At 40.5% G+C, this 21,317-nt stretch overlaps 1 protein-coding gene across 1 annotated transcript in view; it reads right to left on the reverse strand.

Moving 5' to 3' along the window:
- Nucleotides 1-21,317, reverse strand: part of ADCYAP1R1 (ADCYAP receptor type I) — a 148,374-nt gene that overhangs the window by 28,571 nt on the left and 98,486 nt on the right. The window contains exons 5-11 of the mRNA XM_058817877.1: nt 14,993-15,028; nt 14,337-14,378; nt 12,500-12,603; nt 11,364-11,461; nt 9,657-9,789; nt 6,823-6,976; nt 828-888 (exon numbers count right to left, since the gene is read on the reverse strand). Of these exons, the coding sequence (XP_058673860.1) occupies nt 828-888; nt 6,823-6,976; nt 9,657-9,789; nt 11,364-11,461; nt 12,500-12,603; nt 14,337-14,378; nt 14,993-15,028 (628 nt within the window). The remainder of the gene's footprint in view (nt 1-827; nt 889-6,822; nt 6,977-9,656; nt 9,790-11,363; nt 11,462-12,499; nt 12,604-14,336; nt 14,379-14,992; nt 15,029-21,317) is intronic.

Here is a 21,317-nt window from a genome sequence, read left to right on the forward strand (position 1 = left end):
ATGGGGCAGTTTTTTCTTTCTCTCTCCCACAGCCAACCCTCCCTGCAGGAGATCTCTGCTGTCCATGGCCACTGAGTGTCCCTGCAGGGCTGATCCAATCCCAGCATCCCATGGGGAGATGCTCCGCCCAGGGGAGGAGCCAAGCATTCCTACCTGGATCCAATCTGAGCCTGGCACAGCACAGCAGCCTTTGCCCCCTGCACTGCCAGAGGAGCAGCTTTCTGCTGCCCTGCATGGCCAGAGGGAGCCCAGGCCCATCTGCAGCAGCCCTGGAGCTGCAGAGGAAAACTCCCCCCTTGTGCAGGATCCCTGCTGCAGCAGAGCCACAGCTGGCACTGCAGGAGGGCTGAGCCCCCCTGGGATGGGGCTGGGACACCCCCTGACACACAGGGGGCAGGGACTGCTCTGACTCTGGCAGGGTTGTGGGTTTTTTGTTTGTACTATTGCATTTATATTTTTTATTTTCTTGTTAAAGAACTGTTATTCCTATTCCCATTTATTTGCCTGAGAGCCCCTTAAATTCAAAATTATAATAATTTAGAGGGAGGGGCTTTACATTTTCCATTTCAAGGGAGGCTCCTGCCTTCCTTAGCAGACACCTGTCTGTTCAAACCAAGACACCATCCCTGGAGGTGACACTCAGTGCTCTGGGCTGGGGACAAGGTGGGGATCAGTCACAGCTTGGACTCAGTGACCCTGGAGGTCTTTCCCAACCTCAAGGATTCTCTCACTCTGTGATTCCTCTCCAACCACCACACTCACTCCTGTGGCACCCTTGCCACGGTGCTGGATGCACCTGGAACCATTTCCCACACAGCAACACCTACCCAGTGTCATCGAAGTGGAGCCTCAGCACTGCCCAGACAGTGACACAAATTGTTGGGGTACCTGCAGAGACAAGACAGTGGCACATGAACAGTCCAGACACACTTGATACTCAGCAATGAGCATTTATGCAAACTCTCCACTGAGGTTTTATTTCCTAACAGCACTTGTGCATGGCATAAAGCAATTTATTGAGTTAATTCAGAGCTCCAGAAACATCCCTGTCAGTCAGGGGTGGGGTTGTAGGAGCAGAACTGGGAACAGGAAAAAATTGATGCTGTGCCAGGTCATTATTGCTCAGTGCTTTGCTGCATCTCACTGCATGAAGAACAAAACAAAGCCTGACAGAGGAGAATCAACCACATCCATGTTTAGAGCTACTGGAATCATGCAAGAATTGCAGTGCCAGATGTTGAGCTGGAATAGCATTGTTGGATTCTCTGTATTCTTCAGTGGTATTGTTGTAAATTATTTACATATGTTGCATTTTCTCTGGTACAGTGTAAATAACCAATCTTTCTTTAGTTATTCACAGATGAGAAGTTTCCTCTGCTCACAGGAATATTTAATTTTTTTTCCATTAAAAACATACCAGAACAAAACAACAGACTCCAAAAAAAAAGAGTATTGGGGTAAGGATTTAATTCCTATTTCAGACGTTTCTTCATTTTCAAAAAATGCATGTTAAATGTAAATTTAATTGAAACAGTAAGAACTCACTGAGAAACCTGGACTTATTTTGCTTTCTGAAAATCCTAGAAATGTGTTGTTTGTTTTTTTTTTTTCCCCGTGGAAATATTTTTATTTATTAATGCATTTATGCAAGACAACTCTGGGTAAGTTGGATCTCCACTCTATGGTAAATAAAATCTTTGACAAGAAACTGCTGACATCTGTTCAGGCACCACTGGAAAAATGAAATGCTGAAACCCAAACAAAACAAGGACCTTGATAACCCCAGCTCCCAGCAGTGAACAAGACTGTGGTGAGTTGACAGGAACAATTATATTTAATACATTTTGCAAGACTCTGTTGATGTCACATTAATTAATCATTTGAACCACTTAGACGAGCCTCTGTCTAATCAAATTCCCACCATCAGAAATAAAAATATCCCTGTTAGACCTGGGTGACTGATGGAGCCCTCCTCCTTCAAACAACCACAAAGAGAAGAATTTGAAAGGAAAATTATATATAGAAATAAAATGACAGGCTTTGGGATAAGAAATCATCCATATTAAATTTCAGTTGAAGTCTGCTTTTCTCACAGGTGAAGACTTAGAAAACACTGAGAAAAAATATTTTTGCCCCTAAAAGAGTTAAGATTAATTTTTAAATATCAAACTTTAATTTTAATTGTATCAAATGAACTTTAAAATATCAAGTATTTGCCCAGAGAAGCTGTGGGTGCCCCATCCTTGGAAGTGTCCAAGGATGAGGGTTGGAGCAACCTGGGATGGTGGAAAGTGTCCAGAGAAGGGGGAGTGTGAATGAGATGAGTTTTAAGGTCTCTTCCAATCCAAACCATTCTTTGATTTTGTAAAACACGGGTCTCATGTTTTATTTAGTTTCCTCTATATAAATTTTGATGCTATGAATAGCGTTCCAATTCTCTAAAATGCGTAGAAAGACAGAATTAAAACTAAATGTGTCATAGAAATGCATTTAAAAACCCCATGTTTCAGATCAGCTTGGAGCTTTGAACCATCTGCTGCATGAATATACAAATCCTCACACTACTTTTCTTTACATCAAAAGGTTTCTATCTCTCCATCGTCTCCTTTTCAGCTTCTGAGGAGCGTTAGAAAACAGACAAGCCCTGAAGGCTGAGATTTATTCTTGATGACTTGTGCTGCCCTGAGTTAGTGATCCTTGTCAAGGGTGCCCTAGAACAGAGGCTGGACAGAGCTAAAGAATAAAGCAGGGATTTATTAAAAGGATCTCCTCCATGGATGCACCTTGGGCAGCACCAGAGCCCAGCCAGGGCTGCACCCAAGATGAACCAAAATGGCCCCAAAATGCACGAGCGCTGCCGGGGTCTCTCCCTGGGATCAGTTCTGCTCCATTTGCACCTTGCAGTTCATTGTCCCATTGCAGCTTTAGCCCAGGCAGTCCCACCCTGCTTGTTTTTCTCTCTCCAGCCCACGGGGTTTGTGCTCTGGGGCTGAGATTTGGGTCATTTGTCCTTGGTGCCCAGCTGGAGCAGGAATTGTTTTGTCTCCCTGCTCTGTGCACAGAGCTCACCATGCCCTGATGTGGAGCTCAGACCCACACACTAAAGCAGCACAGAATCTGAAAATATAAAAGCTAAACCTGTGGCATCATTAGGAGCAGGCATTAGCAGAAAGCTCAGGAAGACAGCAGTCCATCCAGAGAATTCACCAGCACCTTGCAGATTTAGGAAGGAAAAACTGCCTGGATCAACAGAGCCATATGTAGTTCTCATTAATCCCTCAAGATGAGGACACTGAGGTCTCAGCACATTTGGAGGAACAGATCAACATCCAGATATTGCAAAGTGCTGAGCTCTTCTTTCTCACTGCTTCAGTGCATCTCCCTCCCCACCAGCCCTGAGCTGAAGGGCTGCATTTGCCCTCCAGGGATGGAATCAGGAGTCTGGAAGTGCCTCTGATGGGTTTGCAAATTGCCAATTGCTTCCACCAGATCAGGGCAACTGTGAGTCCAGCTGAAACGTGTGAGAAATGAGAAAATAATTGTGTTTTTAAAAAAAAAAAACAAAACAGAACTGTCCAAACTGGAGAGTTATTAATGGTTATTGCTGATGCTGCTTTGAATCTGAAGTGATCGGAGTTTGTGTCCACCAACACAAGCTGGACCTGGACCAGGTATCCAAGCTGAGCATGGACCTGCTGCAATGAGCCCAGAGGAGGCCACGGAGATGGTCCAAGGGCTGGAGCCCCTTTACTGGGGAGAAAATCTGGGAGAGCTGGGAATGTTCCCCTGGAGAGGAGAAGCTCCAGGGAGAGCTCAGAGCCCCTGGCAGGGCCTGGAGGGGCTCCAGGAGAGCTGGAGAGGGACTGGGGACAAGGATGGAGGGACAGCACACAGGGAATGGCTCCCACTGCCAGAGGGCAGGGATGGATGGGAGATTGGGAATTGGGAATTCCTGGCTGGGATGGGATTCCCAGAGCAGCTGTGGCTGCCCCTGGATCCCTGGCAGTGCCCAAGACCAGGTTGGACACTTGGAGCAGCCTGGGACAGTGGGAGGTGTCCTTGCCATGGCAGTGGGTGCAATAGATGATCTTTAATGTCCCTTAAAACCCAAACCATTCTGGGATTCTGTGAAGTCCAGTGTTTAGCTCAATGCCAGTTATCATCCATGGCACTCAACTGCAAACTAAATATTTTGAGGTTGCATTACAGAATTAATCCATCTGGGAAGTTTATTCAATACAATGACTGATTTAATAAATACTGAAGTCAGTTAATATAAGCTGTTTTTCATTATTCTCACATTCAGACAAATCCACAGATATGAAAATTGTGCAAACCTAATTAAAGGAACTCAACCTCTGATTTATGTTCAGATTAAAAAGGTTTTACAAATTGCAATTTTGCATTGCTTTCTTCTCTAATTGTCAGATTTCCATGTACATAACCCCCAGTTTCTCCTTGGAAGCACATTTTTCTCTGAGCTAAAATGTGATTAAACAGCTTGGAGGGTACAAAAGGAACCCTAAACACCTTTCCAACATTTTCTTTCCCAAAGCCCTTTTCCAGTAACCATCCATTTCCAACAGCCTTTTTAACGCACAGATTATTTATGATAATTTGTTGACTCCTTTCTCTCTATACCTTCTCTACCTCTAAACCTTCTAGAAAAATTTTCTCTCTACTGTAAGGAGTCTTTGCCAGGAGATGAAAATTTTGGTTTGTGTACAGCTGCTTCAGGAGCAAAAAAAATAAGACCATCTGTTGATTTCTTGAAGGTTCAGGCTACATAAGGGTGTTTTTTCAAAGGAGAGTAATTTAAGGCATGGGGTCTTTGTGTAGATTTTACACATGAATATACAGGATTATTTCTATTTCAAAACATGAATATACAGGATTATTTCTACTTCAAAAGTGTCTGTAAGTATAAAAATTGAGTTTAACATTCTCAGGGAACGTTTTAAATGAATGTATTCTTCTGCATTCACCATCTGACTTCTGCACAAAACACATCTGCAAAGAATTGCTTGCATTAACACATCACAGGAATCAATTTATATCCAGAAGGCCAGAATGAAAAATAATTACCATGGTTATCATCATTTAACTGGCTTTTCTGATATAAATATTGTTCCTTCCCAGTGCAAGTTTTTATTTCCCATCCAGGTAGGATAAGCAGATGTGAATACCCTTTGGATACATTTTCAATTTAGTTATTATCTGAAAGAAAGGCACAAATGAAGCCTTAGAAAATAGACTAGACTTAGCCTTGCAGATTTGATTATGCTGAAGAAGCTGATTTTACGATCATATCTTGCAGGAGGCAATTTTCTGTTGTAGATTACTCCTCTGCAGGAGATGTGGTGTCCTCCAGATATCAGTGCAACTCTATTCACACAAAAAATCACAACACAGCTTGGGCTGCAGTGGTAATTCTGTGCTGTGATAATTCACTTGTGGGGAATTTTGGAAGGGATTTGAGATGGGACCTTTGAATTGTTTTTGATGATGTGGTTTATTTTCTTATCTTCTACATGGGCAGGAAGGGTGAGTTCAGCTCACATCTTCACAGCATGGCTCAGAAGGTCACAAGATCTTTAGTTAAAGACCTTTTAAGGAGTTATTGACCAATAAAACACTGCCAACAAAGATATTTATGTTTTTGACTTAATCCCTAAATATTTTGTCTTATGGACCCATGCTACAGTGTGAGCTTGGGTCCATATGTTTCGTAAGCATGGGCCATGTGTTTCTTAGTCAATCATGTTATGGCACACAAACCTTCAGTACTGCATTCTAAACCCCTTGTTTACTCTGGTAACTGCTTAATTTTTATATTTCTTAAACTCTAAAACTCTAAACTTTCCTTAGCTTAATATGTCTCTGCTTTAAACTATAAATATTGATATTTATACAATTCCAAAAGTGACCGTGGATTGAAGGATGAAATTACCACCTGTCCAACCACACTGGTCAAACCAACAGTCCATCAATTCTCTCTTCCTCCAGAAAGGAATGCAAAACAATCATTATTTACATAAAAGTGCATGAGAAACTCCATTAAAGAATGTAAACATCAGAAGGCTTAGAAGAACTTTGGAAGAACAGGGTGACAAATTAGCAACCCCCCGTGCCCACAATGTGGACTTCTATAAATCCACATTTTCACTTCTGTCACCTAAGTTTGGGAGCCTTTTCCAAGGTCTCAGATCAAATCCTGGGTTTAGTTCTAAGCTTTGGCTTACAGGCCCAAAGTTCTGGGAGTTTCTTGCATTTTGAATTCCACATCATTCCGACTTATTTCAACCCTATCAAGACTAAAATTATAGTTTGAAACCTGACATGAAACTACCATGACACAGTCAAATTTTCTGGAAAAATCCCTTCACCTAGGATTTTGCTCCTGGGAAGCTGAGAAGCCTCAGAGAAAAAGGAAAACAATAATTATCTGATTTGCTTCTCCTGTGTTTTGCTGCTTTGGAATGTGTTTGGACATTTTTTACCAACAGGTTTTTTTCATTGGTTTCATGTGAATTGTTTTGACTTATTGGTCAGTCACAGCCAAGCTGTGTCGAGGCTCTGGAGAGAGTAATGAGTTTTCATAATTATTTTTTTATCCTTTCTGCATTCTTTAGTATAGCTTAGTATGGTATGATTTTATATAATATAGTACCATAAAATAATAAATTATCCTTCTGAGAACATGGAGCCAGATTCATCATTCCTTCCTGCCACGGCGCACCCCACAAATACAATAACACCACGCGTGGTTTGTGGAGCCGTCCTGCACACCGAGACACGTTGGAGACAAGAAGTGCCACCTACCCCAGCCAATGATTGTGTACCAGTAGAAATATCTCCTCTCTGGGAAGAAGGTCTCCACCAACAAAGTGAAGAGGTACAAGCCCTCGATGAACAGCCAGAAGTAGTTGGACATGACGCAGTAGTGAAAAAACACCATCACTGCTTTGCATTCCACCTGCAGGGGATGGAGAAGAACAAAGTTATTTCTGCATTGCTCAGGCCTAGAAAAAAAATGCTTTCAGCCTCTCCAGATCTCTCAGTGGAAAGAGCTGGGGCTGGTATTACACTCTTTTAATGGTAAAGGTTTTAAAGAATGTGAAGAATGGCAGGTATCACTTAGACGGCAAAGCCTGGATGGGGAGGAAGCCAATTTTACCAGTGGGAAGAGGTCAAGGAACAGTTCAGAGCAGCTTGAGCACATCCTGTGCTGCTGAGGGCTCACAGCCCCAGTGAACACCAATTGCTGGATTTAAACCCCCTTCCAGGATTAAATGCAGAGAAGAAAAAAGCCAATTGTGTACCGAGAAACCCAGAGAAGGATGTGAAATGGCAGGACGAATGTAGAAAGCCCTGAGAGTGGGATCTGAAAGGATGAACCCTCCTGTGTTCCTGTGCAGCTGGGAATTGCACTCCTTTGCCATCCATCATCAGTGTTGTCACTCAAGGATAGAAAATGGAAGTAAGTGCGAGGAAAAAGGAGGCTGAGTGATCAGCTGTGAAAAAATAAAGGTGGAAACTTTCATTCATGGACAGGAGGGGGAAGCAGCAAACTAAAGAAAAGTGAAAACCATAACTAAAAATAAAAACTATAAATAAAAATAAAATATAAAAATTATAAAAAAGAATAAATAAAATTAAAACAGAAACAGAATAAAAAATAAAATAGAATTTAAAAAACAACAACAAAAAAAAAAGGAACTGAATTTGTTAAAGCTTGAGAAAAGCTCAAGGAGGACATTATTGCTTTTTACAACTCCCTGACAGGAGGTGGTAACAAGGTCAGTCTCTTCTCCCAGGTAACAAATGCTAGGGAAAGAGGAAATTGTCTTAAATTGCATCAGGGGAGGTTTAGTTTGGATATTAAGGAAAATTTCTCTCCTGAGAGGGTTGCCAATCACTGGAACAGTGTTCAGGTCAGTGGTGGAGACGCCATTCATGGAGGTGTTTAAAAGATGTGGAAATGTGGCACTTGGGGATGTGGTTTAGGGGTGAATTTGGTGGTGCTTGGGAATGGTTGGACTCAATTTTAGAGGATTTTCAACCTAAATAATTCTGTGACAAAGGCCTAAGGTGGCAACCAAGCTCTACCCTGTGAGAGTAGGACACACTGGTCTTTCCAGTGCTGCACCCAAGTGAGACGCCATTAGTCCTACAAAAGTAGGATTTTCCAACAAATCCTGTGGGAAATGAATTTGTAGAAAAATTCTGAAGTTTGATAGAAGATTTACATAGTATGCATTTGTATGTAAATTTTGAAAAAAACCCCATTGATTTTGAAATGTTATGGAAGAGGATAGATATTGTTGAGAGAGAAATGGAATTAGAAATAAGTTGTAAAGGGTGGTTTTGTAAATAAGATTAGATATTTTGGAGAAATAAAATAATGAAAGATGTACTGTAGTGGGATTTATGAAGGTAATTTTAGATTATTTGCTGTAAGGTATTTATAGTATGGTGTGGTAAAAGTTGATAGGTTAAGACATGTTTATAATGTATTGTAATTAGGAAATAGTTGGGTTTTGTTTGTGATGTGTGAATTAGAATATTTGCATTATTTTACTTTTTACATGAAATTCAGAATAAAAGTTTTTAAAATGCTTTTTGATTGTTTTATTTTTGAGTTAGAAAAGGGTATAATTTGATAAATTGGTGTTTTGTGTGAGGAAAAAAGGGCATAATCCAAGCAGAATCTGTGGATAAAATGGAAGCTCCTGCTGGAGGCCATGATTAGCTCCCACTTTGACTTCATCCTCTGTGCCAAATCTACCATCAAGGTGTTTAAACCATCAGATCTTGAGTTTCTTGATGGAAGCTCTACCCAGGCTGAAGATCTGGTCATAAAATGGCTGATTTTAATGTGTTTTATGCTTTAAGTGTTTCCAAACAAAGAGGCAGATGCCACCATTGGAAGAGTGGGAGGAGCAAACTCAGACCTAATATGGCTTCAGCTTTCTTGTGGAGAAGAACTGAGAGCAAAAAACTAGTTCCAATGACAAAGAAAAGGCTGACTAAGAAACCCCACAGCTGCACTTGCCTTGTGGAAGTGACTCACAGGGAGTTTAGCTCATAACTGGGTGGATAAAGGAGAGCTCAGTTTGTAATTCTATCATAATTACACCCAGTGAATTGATTTATCATATCAAATACTAGCCTTAAATGTGAAAGGAACTGGGACTTACACATAATAAATGCTAAATGCATCAGTGAAAGAGTTCTCTGCATGAAACGACATATTTAAGAGATAAAAATGTGGGTAATGCTGATGATTTCCTGAGTGTGGCCATCAGATGTATTATCTGTGTCTGAATGGTCACCCTGTTTACACGGGACTCTGACTGACATCCTGAACAAATGAAAAACCAGACCTTCAGATGAAGGAAATTGCTTGTGTCTGCTCTCATCCCACAGTCAGGGCAGAGCTAGAAAATAAAACCCGTAGGTTTGTTCTGAAGGACACTGGTGACATCACGACATGAAACATTCAGTCTGGCTGAGAACTGGGAGGAAATTAAACACCAACTATTTTTCCCCCTAATAATCATGATACTCCACAGAATGCTGCCTGCTCCACTGCTTTTTGTTATCTTGAGCTGAAAAAAAGAAAAGGAAAAGGATTTGGTTTCAGTTGTACTCACCGTGGAGATGAAGCAGTGGTTTCCATCCTGCTCAGCATAAAGAACCCCGTCCTTGATGAACACAGATATTGCACGGAGGATGAACGAAACAAAAAGGTTCATGTGGATGAAATTCCGAGTGCAGTGAAGCTTCCTGGGGAGGAAAGAGGAGGGGAGTGGGGGTAAAAAGAGAAATAAAGAAGAAAATAATTTTATTTCGTGGAAATGTCACACTGGGCCTGAATACACTTGGCCAGAGCACCTTGGTGCTAAGAACAGCAACATCTAAGGCAAGACTGTGTTAGTACAGTGTCAGAACCCAGGACATCCCTCTGGCTGCCCTGGATGACTTGAGACCCTGGCAGGGGGCTCAGAGACCTTGGCATGGAGTCAAAAACACCTGTGCCTTTGATTTTAACCCATGAAAAAAAATTTTACAACTTTGTGTAAAGGTTTACAAGCCACAAGAGTTTGAGTAGAATGATGGTGAATTTGTCACAGGTTGAAAAAGTAGAATTTTGGGGTTTTAGAATGGGGGTTCAAGAGGTAAGGTAGAGGGATCTGGGCATGTCCTGTCTCTCTTCTTCCTCTTCTCCTCCATCTTCTGCTGTGATGGTGGCACTTTTGGAGTGGTTTAAAGTAGAGACAGATGGTCTAACATAGGTGGTATGTATTGGAAAATTATTGTAAATAAAGTACACATAGTTTTTATTATAAAAAGCCAACACCACCCCAAGGGCGCTCAGTGTGCCACGGACTGACCTGACAGACAGATCTCAGCAGGTCAGAGAAAGAATGTCATAGATAAGAGAAAATAAACAGGCTTAAAAACCACAGCTGAGGAATCTCGACTTCTTCGTCGAGCACGGGGCTGGGAAAAAAGACTTTTAGTACCATGGGAGCCATTTCAGCTTTTAATACCTCATTTCACCAACAACAAACCCGAGAGTACAGGTCCTAAACCTAAGAAAGAGGAGGATTTGGGGATTTTCTCATAAAAGTATGCAGAGAAGCATAAAATAGACAGCATAAAACAGAAGCATAAAACACAACAAGCCCAATGCAGCTTGTGAAGTTTCATAAACCAAACCCACAGCTTCTCCTGCTGCATTTACACTCTGCTGAAATGCAACTTCTGGAGTGTGTCCAAGCTGGGGGAGCAACTCGGCTAAAGGATTTTCTCCTTTGTATTCTACTGTCACTGTCGTATTTTCTGAAAAATCCCAGTGCCAGGATTTTTTCTCCTGAGAAGTTGAGAAGCCTCAGAGAATTATCTGATTGCTTCTCCTGTGTTTTGCTGCTTTAGAATGTAGTTAGAGATTGTTTATCCAACAGGTGGTTGTTTGATTGGCTTCATGTGAATTGTTTTTTACTTAATGACCAATCAACATCCTTGTGACTCTGGATGGAGTCACGAGTTTTTCATTATTATCTTTTTAAGCCTCCTGTAAGTATTCTTTATCTATTCTTTAGTATAGATTGAGTATTGTATAATATAATATAATATAATATAATATAATATAATATAATATAATATAATATAATATAATATAATATAACCTTCTAAGAACATCAAGTCAGATACATCAATTTCTCCTTCATCCTGGGGACCCAGCAAATAGCACTCTACCTCTGGTGAGATAAAACCTTGAACTCAGCTTGGGGCAGCTGAGCTCCAGCTTCCTTCCTCCAGGGCCTGAGCATCTCCCTGCTGCTGTCCCCACTCACCTGAAGCGACACAGGATGACCATGGCAGTGGTGAGGGAAACCAGGGAAGTGCTGTATCCCACCGTGTACAGAGCCTTCACTGAGAGATAGTAGTAATCCTTGGGAGGCAAAAAAACCACAGGGTTAAAGGGCTCACCCACAGCCACACAGCTGCCAATGTGCAGGAGGAACCAGAGGCTGGATTTGTGTCTTTGGTTTCTCCTAATTTCCTCTGGGATCTCACTTGTGCACCAAGCTCTGCTCTATGGCTGGGTCTGCACACCCTGAGGTTATTTATCAATGAGCTATCTATATTTATATATAGGTATTTATCTATATTTATCTATATGAGATCATTTATCAAAGGCTATCTATATTTTTTTATAAGTATCTGTAGAAAAAAAAAAAACAGTTGGCTAAGAAATTATTTATCAGCAGGGATGGAATTGAGGGTTAGCTTGTGATTCTAGAAGTTCCAAGCTACATCAACACTAAAAGCCCATCTTCTATAAAAATTCAATACAGGCCCAGGAAGGATTCAGATCTCACTTCTCACAGTTTTATACTCATGTGTTGCAGTAAAGGTAGAAAAATAATAAAGAAAGGCTTTATATAATCAGGCCTGCTTTGGCTAGCTTGTTCTAAGGCAAGCTGGCACTTTGCAAGTTCCCATGTGAAAGCAATCCTGGTGTGAGCAATTTGTTAACATAACAAATAACAACATATTCAACATATTCCTGGGTGAAAAACAACTGGCACATGTGTAAAGTGTTTTTGCACCATTTGATAGAAAAATGAAAATTATCTGTCACAAACAAGTTTTCCTACAGGTGCACACCAGGGGTTTGAGTGGCCAATCAATACAGAATAACAACTTGTTTCTAACCAATAAAGTAATTGGCAAGAAAGCTACTGACCAATTGGAGTCACACATGCGGTCTGTAAAACTGAATAAAAAGGAGTTATGTGAATAAAGAGTGGGCTTCTTCCACCACGAAGAGAATTGATTCCGTGTGATTTATTCCCATACCCATGTACCACTGTTTGTTCTAATCATTATCAAATCAGAACATGACCAGAGGCTGGACAGAGACCAGTCTGCTGCTTCCCCCCCCCTCTTCCCTTCATTTGTTTTTAATTATGAGATTAATTCCCACCTGGTTATCAGACTCTGTTTCGTTCTCATCGAAGCCGCAGGCATCGTAATAATGAGGGAAAGGTTCAGACCAGCCATCTTCAGTGCAATTCCTGCTGATGTCCCCTGTGCCAAGGGCAAGTAGGAATGTCACATCCCAAGAAAAAATCCCAGGACATCCCTTCCCTCCCCGTGATGCAAAGAAAACCCCACAGTTCTACTGGCAGCTCTGTTTATCTGCCTATCCATAGATTTAATTCTGGAAATTTAATGAGGTCGTTAATGATCCAGTCCTACAACGGGCTACAGTTGGTCACCAGAGAGCAAAAAGTATTTAATCAGTACATTCAGTGTCTCCAAACCACCAAAAATCTCTTTCTCAAGAAGGTTCCTAAACCAGGGATCAACTAAATGTCCATTTTTTTCAAAAAGGCATCTGGTGACTCCAGCTTTGATGAAGATATCTCCACTCCACATGGCCAAAGGGGAAGTCCAGTGATTAAAACCAAGCCCTTTGTGCTATTTTTAATGGTTTATATCTGAGGCACATGCATGGGACTGCTGAGAAACATCAAACTAACATCATTTTTTTTGGTCCAGGTGCTGGAATCCAGTCAGGATGCTGTGATCTGAGATAATCATGGGTTATTTATCCATGGAGAGGCAGCTGGATTGCTCTCCTGGAAGCAGATAAGACACATCCCACTCATTTATCTCCAAGCCCAGGCTCTGATCTCACAGTGACTTTGTGAGAATGATCTGGAGAAAACAAAGGAACTGGGAATTTTTCTCCCAGTCTCAGTTCACACTGGGAAATTCCTAGTCCATGTTCCTTTTTTTTCTCCCTGTCTTCATGGCAATATGTTCTTTTCCATCTCCAGATGCCCAGGTTGACCTCAGTTGGTGAATTCAGAGCTTCTCACTTTCCACTGTCTATTAATTATTCCAATCCTGGTTTATAATCTTAATTTTAAGCAAATATTGGCTTAAATCCATAATTTTTTTTTTTGCCAATCTCATATAAGAAGCAGCACCTAAATTGTTTCACTGATAAATTTAGGCATTAAAACCTTACTGGGAATGAAGAGTTGGGGGCAGAAGAGGGAAAATCTCCTGACGCTCATTTACCTACAAAGCTGCCTGAGGTAGGAATTCCCTGTGGGGCTCTTTTGAAGCACCATTATTCTTCTCAAAGCTCAATGGCTTTCCCAAAAAATTAGGAATGGGCTGCTGCTGCCCTTCTTCCTCTCCAGCACAAAGGAACAGCCTCAATTTATAAAGTTATCCCACTTTTTGGAGTTTCAGTTGCACCTTGACCAAAACTGATGCAAATTTCCAAGTTTTGAATTTGCTCTTTGCTATTAAAGTCGTACTGCTTTGCATTCTTAGAGCAGTTTAGTCTCTCATAACCTTATTTTTAACCTTATTTAAGAGAATCTGTTTGCCATGCATGCAGCAGAATATATCTCTTTAATCACAGCATTCGTTTAGGAACATTGCATTACTCGGCAAATTTTGTTAAATTATTCTTGCACATTCATCCCCAGTTTTCTATGGAAATAAAAAGCACTGAATCATGGTGCTGACTTCCTTTAACACTATTTAGTAATTACTGTTAAGCAGGTGGATATAATTTATAGCGGCACACTTCTTAGATTGCAAGGCTTAATAGAGGAGGAATAAATTTTCATAACATTGCTAGAAGTAACAGAGCAGAAAATATGTCATAACAATTAAAACTGATTAGAAAATAATACCAAAATTGCAGAAAAAAAAACAACCAAAAAACCTAAGATCTTCTCTTTAAACAGAGAGATAAATAAAAAAAAGGCAAAAATTTCCATGTTTCTAATTCTTACCTAGGAGAGACTGGGCTGTGCTTTCCAGCAGGTCATAATCACCTACAAAAGTGGAAATTGGGTATGAAATGGTTTTGATTGTGTTTTCTATTAGAGCCCAAACTGGTCTCAGTGGAAAGCAGTGAATGGAGTGCAATTGATTTTTATTTGTTTAGATCAGGCCCAAAGGCAATAAATACTTGGTGCTGTCTTCTCAGGAAGTAAACACAGCTTTACTTGAGAGTTTAAATCAAAGCTGAACCTCTAAATTTAGAATTAAAAACAGACAATAAACAGGGCCAAAATTTTTTGTAAAAATATAGAAGTCAAATATGGTTTCTATAGGAATTTACATTTATAATGCTCAGGTATTTAAATATGACCAGCTTTCAGAGAATTAATGAAAAATTTTTTCCATCCGTCAATGACAAAGAGCAGTAATTAATTGCTTTAAATAAGGTAGTATAATTTTGTGGCTTTAGATAAAATCATTGATTTATAGAGATTTATGAGATTTTTAATTTCACTTTTTGTGCAAGTATTATAGTTAAATACCAATGTATCATTGTCATAATTGTTGATACACAGACAACTTTTTAATAATCTGAAATTAACATGTGCACACCATTTTGGGGAACAGAAGTACTGACGACATGGGCAGCACAAGTGGTTCTTACCTGCATGGGTTTGCCCCAAATTATCCACTTCCCAACCTGCAATTAGAAGAATGAAAACAATTAATTCATAATGATAATAGGTTGCAATTTAATTTTTATAAAAGATTGACTCCCATAAAAGGAATGGATGTAGCAGAGCCCAGAGGAGAACTGCAGGTTTAAATCTTTATTTCTGTGTCAGTGCTGCATATTTATGTGTGGAAAAGGGTTTTCAGAAGATGGGATATTGTTAATTATCTGGTTTCATGAAGTTTCATCAGACTCTAGGAAGAATAAGAAAAATGGATGTAGGAGCTTTTTTGTGGATTTTTTTAAAAAATTATTTTTAGGGGAGCGTCTTGAAGTAAGAAAGACTCATTTCCAAAACACTGTGCCCAAACCTATGTCCTAAAAGATGGCTGCTCAATATACTACAACACAACTATCCCAATGGGAAATGACAAAACTATGGGCTTACACTAGAAATCTCCCTTTCTTTTGTTCTTAAAAAAAAAAATAAAAAAATTGTTGGAATGATGCCAAACCAACCTCCCAACCCCCTGTGCTCAGTGTTTAATCAGATTTGGGCTGAAATCAGGTTTTCCTGGCACCTGGGTGGGTTCTGGCTCAGCTGGAGCTGCCTGGAGCCAGGGAGTGGAGCTGCTGCACCGTGCACAGAGGAGCCTCAGGGAGCTGCTGCAAATCACTCTCAAAAAACCTTCCCAGCACTTCACTGACCATTACAGCAGGTGAAATATTCATTTCAGTTTAGTTCTGCACCCTCTGGAGCCCCAACAGGGCTTCAGGTTGTTCCCCTTTTAACCCCAGTGGTCAAATGTTAATTAGGGGTTGGAAAAACCAAATTGTGATTTCACTTTTGTTAAAAGTGAAATCCAAGCGAAGACTGATTTTGATCCTGTGGGAAAGGAGACGGCATCTAAAGGAATAAAATAATAACAGGAGGGTTTTCAGCATGGCATAAAATGTGGGGGTTTTATTTTATCAAACTCCTTGATTTCTTTGTCTCCTCTAAAGTAAATCTGATGTGCTTTTATAGCTTTTAAGACAGAAAAAAAAGAGGGTTTAATGTGAAAATGATGGTGAGAGTATAAAAACTCATCTGAAGCATCAGGCAGGCTGTATTGCAACTTTGGATGTATTATTAAATATTAATCCTACACATTCAACCCACTGGGGACTTTGGAGGGCTGATCCTGGAAGGCACAGTGAGAACACCCACAGTCCCCATCCTTCTCTGCCCAGCTCCTGCTGCTCCCAGGGTTCCACGGGGAGAATTTACCCTGGGTTTTAGGCAAAGAGGGTGATGGGGCAAGCCCAGGGGATGGTCACATTCCCAAAGCTGCCAGAGCTCCAGGAGAGATTGGACATTTCTGCCAGGGATGCACAGGCTGGGATTTTGTGCAGGGACAGGATGATTCTGTGTGTCCCTTCCAGCTCAGGATATTCTGTGACTCTAATTTACAGGTGTTGGGCAGGTCTCTGAATTCTGAGGAGGTGTCTCCAGTGCTCTGAGCAAACATTTTCCTGCGGCCAAGGTGGTTCAGATTCTGCACAGGGCTGAGCTGGCAGGTGCTGCAGCAGTGCTGAGCCCGTGCTCCACATTCCTGGCAGAATATCAGGGATGATCTGATGGGTTCAGTGATGGTCAATATCAGAATATTAGAATATTAAATAATAGAATATTTGTCTATTCTGCTCTGAAGAATATTTTGGAGAGACCTTTTTGCCTCCTTAATCCAACCCCAGGTTTATTAGCAGCTGTGTAGCCCAGTTTTAGGAATTTGTTGCTAAAATCAGGATGTGTTGCCAAAATCTGAATTCAGAACACAGATATCAGGTTGTGGTATGGGAATTTTTATCTGTGGGTGTACCACAGGATCAAAGAGCAAACCACCACTCCTTTATCACTTCTTTCATGGTGCTTTTCACAGCATCTGCCACTCCAACCAGCAGCTCTGATGGAACTTGAGCACTCTGAGTGAGGTCACCCAGCTCAGCAGCCTGTGCCTCTCACTGACCCACACAAACACGGCAGAAAAAGCTGCAAGAAAAGCTCCCCAAAACATCATAAAAATCCAGTTTTAGTTTATTATTTGTAATTTGACCTTAAAACTCTGCAGAATTCTTTCTGGAGAAAGACCAGGCCAGTATTATGTAGATGGATGCCTGATGTTCCTGACATCCTGCTTATTACAGTGATGGCTGTAAAAAAGACATTTCTCTTAAATTTAAATGTTTTGAATGCAGCTGTTTTTCCCCTACAATCTAAAAAGCATGACATAAAATTTATCATCACTTAATTCTAAACAGAGATAGCAGTTAGTCTCATTGATATTAAAATAATAAATTTTAGTTAATTTTTAATTTCATGACAGCCATAATAACAGTTAAAACACATGAATGCACTTTTTTTCTGAAAGGAATAGGCTTGTTATAGAAATATTTTGTATACATGCTGAAATTATTACTGCATTTCACTCTGTTTGGACATTAAGAAGGGACTCACTTTTCTAACAACATTAATTTTCTGATTTGTAGGATCAAGCAAGCCTTTTATTAACATATATTTCTATATCTCAGTCCTACCTAATGTACTAAAGAAAGTTCCAGTACAACATTTGCCTATAAAGGCTTTTAGGCTTGATTCATCAACTCAATTTTCACTAATAAGTTAAGATACTGGGAAGTTAATTAGATTTACATTGTACATCATGCCCTGAATTGCAACAAAACCGTCATCCATTGAGTGTTGGGATAAAATTAACATTTACACAATTATATTTGTGGGTGTATGGACATATTTTTTTGTATTTCTATGTAATTATTTAAATACATGTATTTTTATACATATAAAATATATCTGTGTATATACATGTATAAATATATATCTATTTATGTTTGCATTTATATTATATAAAATATATATAATATAAACAGATATAATATATAATAATAAACTTTAATATATAAACACATATATAATATATAGTATATATTTTATATATATTATATATCTATAAAGATATACATATATGTATATAAATATATATAAATACATATATTATATATGTGTATATATTATATATGTATGTTTTATATTATATAATATATATTTATATATAAAAATGTATATAATATATATTTTATACAAATATATTTATATATTTATATAAAATATATATTATGTATAAACAGATATATTTATATATAAACCCAGATATAATTTTTTTTTATATATATATATATGTATGTATGTATCTAAAAGGACATGAGGGAACATACAGCCACCACATGCCTTTGAATTCCTGCACACTGCAGCTGCTGCCCTGCCCTCAGACATTGCAAGTTTCTCTATCCTGAAGCAAAATATGGAAATTTATTTGACAGAAATCCATGGCATTGGTGCTGTTTCCTCACATGTCTGAGAATGAAATAGAATTCAAATGGATTTGTTTTGTGCACAACATTTAACATGTAAACATAAACCTGACCTTGCATCTAAAGGGTTGTAAGGAATCCCAGACACACTCTCATTTTTCACAACATTATTTTCTGGGTTATATTTTCACTTTAGTGCCTTTAAGCCTCTAGAGTGACCTCATTAAATTTACTCTGCTCTCAGTGATGGAGTGGGCAGGACTACAGGACCCCTCACTGAATCCCACAAACCTTCTTATTTTCCTACTCTTAGGACACAAACAATGAGAAAGGGGTGGGTTTGACTTCACTGATGAAGAAGAGAAAGCCCTTTAATATGATTATGCAATGCTCTAATAAAATGCATTGCTCTCTCAGATATGAAGAATAAATAAAATATGATTTTCATCTGCATTTCCACTGGAAACACATTTTTCAGGGGTTTAATTCAAGGGTTACATTTACAAGGGACTTTTGAGGAGAGCATGTAGTGACAGGATGAGGAGAATTGGCTTTAAACTGAAAGTGGGCAGGTTTAGTTGGGTATTAGGAGAAAATTCTTTACTCAAAGGGTGGTGATGCCCTGGCACAGGGTGCCCAGAGCAGCAGTGGCTGCCCCTGGATCCCTGGAAGTGCCCAAGGCCAGGCTGGATGGGGCTTGGAGCACCCTGGGATCGTGGAAGGTGTCCTTGCCATGGCAGGGGGTGGCACTGGATGAGTTTTAAGATCTTTTCCAACCCAAACCATTCTATAATTCTATTATTCCATGATGGCAACATCTTAAATATCACGATTTTATGACTTATTTGAATGACATCTGTGCTTCTCACATGTAGTTAAACCCAAACTATGAAATATGGACATGACAGCAGATACAAAACAGTGCCTTAGAACAGCACTTATAAAATCAATAATTGCTCTTATCAGTCAATAAACTCCTGAGGAAGCTGCTGATTTCCTCGACTCAGGAAGGTTTATCCAGTGTATTGACAGGGTTTGTTATTTGCTGTTTGACCAGACTTAAGTAAGTGTCACTCTTTGGGAAGCAAATTTACAATTAATGCTTTAATTGACATTGGTAATTAGATGTTATTTGTGGAATTGCTCAGAGTTCCTAGAGAAGATCTATCAGAATGCTGAGTTGCCAATTCTAAAGACCAAGTAATGAGAATACTCCTTATTTCTGTTTTCTGCAGAAAGAGGTAAGAGAGGGAGGAAAAATAATCCAAGGGTTTGCCAATGGCTCCCCACAGAGTCGGTGGCAGAGACCCAGACCTTTCCTGCCCTTTTCTTGCACATTTATCAGACTTTCCTCTTTGATTTTTACTTACTGAGACCCAGAACTCGTAATTCACCCCTCACTATGCAACAACTGATGAGAAACTCGACGACAGCAGTTGCTCCTGATTTAAAGCGGACAGGGCTGGGGAAGCTGAAGCCAAGAACCAGCCTGTGCACGATGAGCCTCAGAGCCTTTTAGATCTCCTCCTTGGTGCCAAATCTGTGCTGGCTGCTCTCCACCTGCCTGGCATCCTGTGGCTTTGTTTATCTGAACACAGCTCGCATTTAACCCTTTTGTTCCAGCGTTTGTCCCTTATTAGTGGCAGGGCAGGAGGGGATGAAAGGCTTCCAAAGCTCTTCAGTCCTGAATTGGCTTGCCCACACTTCTCCCACAGTCCTGTTGTTCTCATCTCTGTGTTGTGGGTTGGGGGGCTGCTCCACAGAGGTAATTCTCCAGAAGGTTTTGGATTTTGACAGTGTTAAGATCAACATGGAAAGCCTGCACTGTTTTTACTGCACATTGTGCCCCTACAGAAAGTGCAGCCACTGGGGCAGGGAGAGGCTGTGGAAAATAATTTACAACCCCTTGTTATCCTGCTGTCCAGCTATGTGAATAACACACTGGCTGGGCAGGAGTTTAATTTCTTCTTTCCTGCTTTATATAGCACTGATTAGAAGTTTTACATTCAATTTCTAAATATGAAATAAACGAGAAAGCTCTCGCGCCCAACTCTGCAGCATCCACTATGCTGACCCTCCTCTCTGCTGTCCAGCTATGTGAATAGCAACCTGGCTGGGCAGGAGTTTAATTTTTTTCATTCCTGCTTTATATATCACTGATTAGAAGTCTTACATTCAATTTCTAAATACGAAATCACCCAGTGAGATCTCGTGCCCGACTCCGCGGCATCCACCACGCTGAGCCTCCTCTCTGCTGTCCAGCTATGTGAATAACAACCTGGCTGGGCAGGAGTTTAATTTTTTCTTTCCTGCTTTATCCAGCACTGATTAGAAATTTTACATTCAATTTCGAAATACAAAATAAACCGGCAAATTCTCCTGCACGACTCTGAGGCATCCACCACGCCGAGCCTCCTCTCTGCCCTCCCCGTGGCTGCCTGCTGCTCTCCTGCTCCAGCAATCTGTTCAGCCGGCTGGCAAAGCCACAGTCAGCAGCAGCAGGCTACTTAGCAGCTTTTGTGCACTCTCTGAGCTCCCCACACGGGCTCTGGTTCCATACCCTGCCCGCTGTGTCCCTAGAAGGGACATCAGCCCTGTGCCAGTCCTGTGCCTGCACACACACGACCCCACAGACACATTATCCAACCACAATGGATGGATGGATCAAAAAGAGCTCCTTTGTTATGGCTCTTTGTGTTTACCAGAGAAGCCGTGGCTGCCCCTGGATCCCTGGAAATGTCCAAGGCCAGGCTGGACAGAAGCTGGAGCAACCTGAGGATGCCTCAGGTTTTAGGGTTTGTATTTTTCAGATTCTGTGCTGCTCCACATCAGGGCATGGTGAGCTCTGTGCACAGAGCAGGGAGACAAAACAATTCCTGCTCCAGCTGGGCACCAAGGACAAATGACCCAAATCTCAGCCCCAGAGCACAAACCCCGTGGGCTGGAG

Source organism: Ammospiza caudacuta, chromosome 1, assembly GCF_027887145.1.
Source record: "Ammospiza caudacuta isolate bAmmCau1 chromosome 1, bAmmCau1.pri, whole genome shotgun sequence".
NCBI classification, from domain to species: Eukaryota; Metazoa; Chordata; class Aves; order Passeriformes; family Passerellidae; genus Ammospiza; species Ammospiza caudacuta.